Source organism: Macrotis lagotis, chromosome 3 (assembly GCF_037893015.1).
Source record: "Macrotis lagotis isolate mMagLag1 chromosome 3, bilby.v1.9.chrom.fasta, whole genome shotgun sequence".
NCBI classification, from domain to species: Eukaryota; Metazoa; Chordata; class Mammalia; order Peramelemorphia; family Peramelidae; genus Macrotis; species Macrotis lagotis.
This window is the reverse complement of record NC_133660.1, coordinates 293,815,473-293,821,472: the sequence shown is the minus strand read 5'-3', so window position 1 is coordinate 293,821,472 and position 6,000 is coordinate 293,815,473. Positions and strand designations below refer to the sequence as shown.

The 6,000-nt window shown below is 37.9% G+C and overlaps 1 protein-coding gene across 1 annotated transcript; it reads right to left on the bottom strand.

Moving 5' to 3' along the window:
* Positions 1 to 1,239: 1,239 nt before the first annotated feature.
* LOC141516730 (uncharacterized) lies at positions 1,240 to 2,816 on the bottom strand. Its single transcript, XM_074227721.1, is given in 2 exon segments — positions 1,240 to 2,288; positions 2,291 to 2,816. Coding segments are annotated over 2 exon segments (1,500 nt in total). The 5' UTR covers positions 2,763 to 2,816; the 3' UTR covers positions 1,240 to 1,260.
* Positions 2,817 to 6,000: the final 3,184 nt, after the last annotated feature.

The window sequence follows — 6,000 nt, the reverse complement described above, 5'->3', positions numbered from 1 at the left end:
GATAATCCATCACCAAACAGCCAATCTACTAATACTGCTTGCTGTGTGTTTAGCTAGGCTGGCCCTTAGCAAACATTGTTGTGGAGACATTGTTAAAACTTAAATTCTATTTATCCTGCCATTTACAACTTTCTTTTTGATGCTAATTTCATCCAAAGGGAATGAAATCTATCTTGTTCTGCCACTATCTCCACTATTAAAATTAATTAACCAAGCTAAATTCCTGAGGATACTGAAAAGATGGCACATATCTCAGTCTTTTTCGCATCACCATCTTTTCAGAGTTCGTGTTTGCTGAGAAATGAGTATAACATGTTTGGAAAGAATATGCAAGTACAATGTTATTTAATCATACTCGATCTAAACTTTAAATAAAGGTTCCTATGTCTAGTACAGCCCAAGATCTCTCTAGGCTTCACTGTTTTCTCCCTAAGAAATCACCTCTTTCATAGTTTAAAGAGTACGAAGTACAACCATTCAAAAAAGCTACCAGTTGAGTTTCACTAATATAACCAAAGTGACTCAAGTTCATTATTGGTTTATAATTTGGAGTTCTTTCAGCCAATAAAGGCTGGTAGACTTTAGTGATCTGCTCAACTTTTATGTAATAACCAGGCTAAAAAATTGCCTCTACCTCTTTTAGATTATAAAAGTACTTTCACATAAAATTCAAGTTTTTCCTTTCACCTCAAAAGGATAATTTGATCCAATATTCAATTCACTCTGCCCAAATTCACAATTTTCTTTACAATCCGTGAGTGCATTATCTTCATGATTTATATACAGTTTAACTTGTGTTTTTAAAGATCTACCACATATAGTTCATTTATAAATAAAATCTGTTAGTTCTATGAAAAGTTTAGTAACAGTTCTTCTGTCAGGAATGTAGCTTCCAATTATAATGATGCAGATATCAACAAAAAATTTGGCTTGTATTTTTTTATACCACAGTTTAGACTTAGGTGAGACAATTATATTTGTTCATTTCCACCATTCTAAAAGGCTTCTATTAAGTTATATTGTTTCCTTTAAGGAATGAGATCTAGTTTAATAAAGTTTTCTTTATAATGTCTCAAGTAAATGTTTATCATTTCCTCTGTAGAACAGCACACTTTCCAATCAGATATATTCCACTTAGCACTTCTGAGTAGTAGCCAAAATACATAGGGTAGAGAGAAATGAAACTGTAAAAAAGGAGTTCGTCTTTCAACTCCAGATGAAATCACAGGAAATAAAAAGTCTTTACTTTTGTTCACATGGCTATTCTCCACTGTGAAATTTCTGATGTCTGATGTAGGCTGCATTGTAACTGAAAGTTTTCCCACATTCAGTACATTCATGGTTTTTCTTTCTAGTACTTCTCTGATGTTGTGTAAGGTATGATATTTGATTAGAAGTTCTCTCAGATTCATAGGATTTCTCTCTATTATGTATTCTTTCATGTCAAGTAAGGCATGTTCTATAGGCAAAGGCTTTACCACACTCAATACATTTGTAGGGTTTCACTTTAGAATGAATTCTTTGATGTTGCACAAGGTTTTCTTCCAGTCTGTAAGTTTTTTCACATTTATAAGGTCTCTCTCCAGTATGAAGTTTCTGATGTCTTTTGAGGAATGGAGTCCCACTGAAGGCTTTCTCACATTCATTACATTTGTAGGGTCTCTCTCCAGCATGTCTTCTGTAATGCTGCTTAAATTGTGTCCGGCCAGTGAAGGCTCTTCCACAGATCTTACATTTATAGGGTCTCTCTCCAGGATGGATTCTTTGATGTTGGTTAAGTGATGATCTCTGTTTGAAAGCCTTTCCACATTCTTTACAGACATAGGGATTCTCTCCAGTATGAATTCTTTGATGTCCAGTGAGGAATGAAATTCTACTGAAAGCTTTTCCACATTCATTACATTTATGGGGTTTTTCTCCAGTATGAATTTTTTGATGTTGATTGAGGACTGAACGCAATCTGAACGTTCTCCCACATACATTACATTTATAGGGTTTTTCTCCAGTATGGATTCTCTGATGTAGAGTAAGATATACATATAGCCTGAAAGTCAGTCCACATTCATAACATTTATAAGTTCTCTCTCCAGTATGTATTCTCTGATGTTGAACAAGGGATGAAGGATGACGGAAAGTTTTCTTACACTCACTACATGTATAGGGATCACCTCTAATATGAACTTTACGATGCTGAGTAAGGTGTGCATTCTGGTTGAAGGTTTTCCCACATTCATTACATTGAAAGGGCTTCTCTCCAGTATGAATCCTCTGATGTAATTTAAGGTGTGAGTTCTGTTAAAGGCTTTCCCACATTCATTACATTTATGAGGTTTCTCTCCAGCACAAACGTTCCAATTGTGAGTATGGTGGGTCTGCTGTAAAAACGATTTTTCACAGTCATTAAGTTCAGAGTATTTCTTCTCTGTACAAATTCTCTGGTGTTTAATTAGATGTGAAATATGTTTGAAATTCTTCTCACATGTATCACATTTATGATATCTTTCTCCTGGGCAGATAACTCTTGTGATTTCCTTTTTCACCATCCAGGGCTCTTTTCCTTGATCTAACAAGAAGATCAACTCTGGTTTAGAAATCTGAATCCCTATTGAGATTATATTCCTATAGTTTTCCAACATCACATCCCTGTAGAGATCTCTGTGAGCAACATTTAGTTCCTCCCATTCCTCCCAGGTGAAATCCACAGCCACATCCTTGAATGTCACTGATTCCTGGGGTCCAGCTGTCAGGAACACAGAGGACATTCCTTCCTCTTTAAAACTTCCCTTTTGGGAGAGAAAGAATCCTGGGCTTCGGGCCCTGGGTCCATGCTGGCCTTCCACAAAAAACGTGTCTTGAAGACAATCCTTTTCCATGATGGCGGGAGACTGCATGGGCACTCTGCGGTGGGCAATGACTTTCTTATTTTCATTTGCCATTAGGAGAGGTCCTGTAATAATAGATAGTAGTAATAGAAGGGAACTTAGAGATAATTGTATCTAAATCTGATCCTCAGCTAAGGGAAAGCATTTAAACAAGGATACCATAATCAGTGTCAGTTCTAAACAGGGGTGGGGTCCATTGCCTTGGTCTCTGAGACAGAACTCTAACCCCCTCATTAATTAAATTAGCAATGGTCTTCTCAAAGAAGACCAGGACATCAGGGAGAGGATGTTATCACAAGCACAGGGACCTGGTCCTCTGATTCAAAATTAATTGTTCTTCCCTTTATGTCTTGCTGTCATCTTGACGGACAACATCACCCTAGGTGGTGAAAAATTGAGTCTAATCTTTTCCTTTGTGTAAATTACCCATTTTTTACACCAAACCCTTCCTAATATATTGACTACTGAATTAGCATTCTTTCTCTGAGACCAAGGCCATATGACCTATCTCTGCTTTGGTCCATGAGTTTTACTCTGTTCCATGGACCATAAATTACTTCTCTTCTCTCACCACCATGGGACATCTCCCAAATATCAGACAACACAGGCTCAGTCTTAGCAACCTTGTGATCCAGGCAAAGTGTGCTTCCTGCACCTTGCTACCTGTCTCTCACAAAAGCAAACAAACAACCCTTTACTCTTACCTACTATTAGTTCCAAGAATTGTTCATTTTGGGCCCTTACTACTTTCCTACTGAATTTAGATTCAGAAAGATCAGCTTTCCAATCTTATCTCAGAGTTTGCTAACTGTGATCTTGGGTAAGTCATATTCTTTTTCTTTGTTCCTCAATCTTCTTATCTATAAAATACAGGGAGTATTAGACTGGGCTTGATGATCTGTAAGTTTCCTTCTTTCTGTAAGTCTGTAAGTCTCAAATATTGTAGTCTGTTCCCATCCCTTTTCTGTTCTGTATCCAATTTTCCCAGCCATTGGGATGCATGCCTCTTGATTTTTCATTGTCCTTGAAAGGCCAGTAAAACCATGTATCTCTCCTTTTTTGTCTAACAAATCCTGCTCTCAGGACAGAATCTGCTGTTAGTTGCAGTTGTAAGAGTTTTAATCACTAGGCTCTGTTTCTATCTTGTATTTAATTATTATAAATCTCCTTGGATCTTAGAATGTAAAATCAGGATGGACTTAGCCATATGCTGATTATCCAAATCTAACCTTCTCATCTACAGACCTTAGGGTCAAGAGAGTTCCTCAAGGTTATAGAGTTAATAAGTGGCAGAGGTAGAGTTCAAACCTCGGCATTCTGACTCCCAGGTCAGTGCTCTTCTCATTTGTCATCTGGCATAAGGATTTAGTGATCTGCCAGCAGTTGGACCCATGATAAAGTCAGACCTTTCCTAAATCTCCAATCTCCCCTGCATTTTAATTTCAAAGACCAGGAAGAGAGTTAAAGCAGTATGGACCAAGTGTCCATGGAATGGTAAGGAAAGAGAGGTGCTGCCAGCTGGGTAATCAGTGATGGCTTCTCAGAGGAGGTAGGTTTGGAACTTGAGCTTGAAGAAGAGAAAGATTTGGACTTAAAGGGGTAGGAGGATCAGGGCTCTCCCTAACTCACCTAGGATGACAACTCCTGGATTTGATCTCATTTTCTGAACAGATTTGCTCTGTCACTAACCTGGACTGGTTCACCCCTATTTAAATAGTTTCATGACTCCCTGCACTAAGGGTTTCACATAGGGTATTAGATTTAATTTTACCCATCTCAGCTTAATTTACTGCAGCAATCCACCAGCCTCAGGCTCCTTGGTAAGAATGATTGTAGGCATATGCCACTATTCTGCTTGGAAAGGACCTTTTAAGAGATAAGCACAAAATTTATTCTGGGGATGAAGATTGGGATAGTCTGGTTTAGGAGATCTCATATTTGTAAGCCTTTGCACAGGCTCTTCCTCCACTTTGGAATGCATTCCCTTCTTACCTTTGCTTCTTAGATTCCTTGGTTACTTGCAGATTCAGATTGTGCCATTTCCTAGTTGAAGTCTCTCTCTCTCTCTCTCTCTCTCTCTCTCTCTCTCTCTCTCTCTCTCTCTCTCTCTCTCTCTCTCTCTCCCCTCCCCTAAACTTGTCTACTTCAGGTGCCAGCATCTTGTCTCTCCTAATTGCCTTGTATGTATTTTTTGCACAATTATTTATATACATTATCTCTTCCATTAGAATGGAAGCTTGATGAGGGCAGGAACTATTTCACTATTGTTTATGTATCTCTGGCACCTGGAACATTAATACATTTTGTTGATGGCACAGTTGAGTTTAAAAGAGTAGTGAGAAATCCGACTGGAAAATTTAGAGGGGAGGTAGATTGAGGAAGGCTTGAATAATTGACTTTGTCTAACATCTCTCAGAAATAAGGAGAAATTGTAGCCTTTTAGTTGAAGGGATCTCATTTGCTCACTTAAAGTGCTATTTAAAGAAAATGAACTTAACAGCTGTGAAAGGATGCATTAGCAGCCCAAGACAGGAGAATTCATGTCAGGCTAGAGAGCTAATCACAAGCCAGAGAGAATCAATGTTCTCCTTCCATAGCATTTGATGCTTATTAAAAACAAACTTTAACTTTAAACTCCTTCCCGGAGTCAGCTCCTCTATTTCCTGAGCAAAATGTCAAAATCTTGACACTGAAACTACAAATAATTCAACTTTATTCATCCTTGACTGTCTATTCTTTCTAAATCTAGAGTCATTCCAGGCTTTTCCTCAAGAGTACTCTGGGCTAGCTCAGAGAACTGATTGTTAAATTTTCAGCATGGGCATCTACAACTCAGAAAAATAGCAGATGCTGCAAACCATGATTTGTTTTATTGTTTCGTGGATTATCTACCTCTATGTGATGGAGAAAAATATCAGCAAGGCAGAATAAACTTCAAAGTGTGTCCTATGTACATTGCCCCAATAGAGCCAGTGGTCAAATATTTATTCATTCACTCTTTCTTACTCTATAAAGAAAGTTTCTTGAGTTTAGGGACAAAATATAACTTTGGGCTGGGTAGGCACTTAATGGTTAATCTGGAATAGATAGTGATAGAGAACTATGATTCTATCCCCTA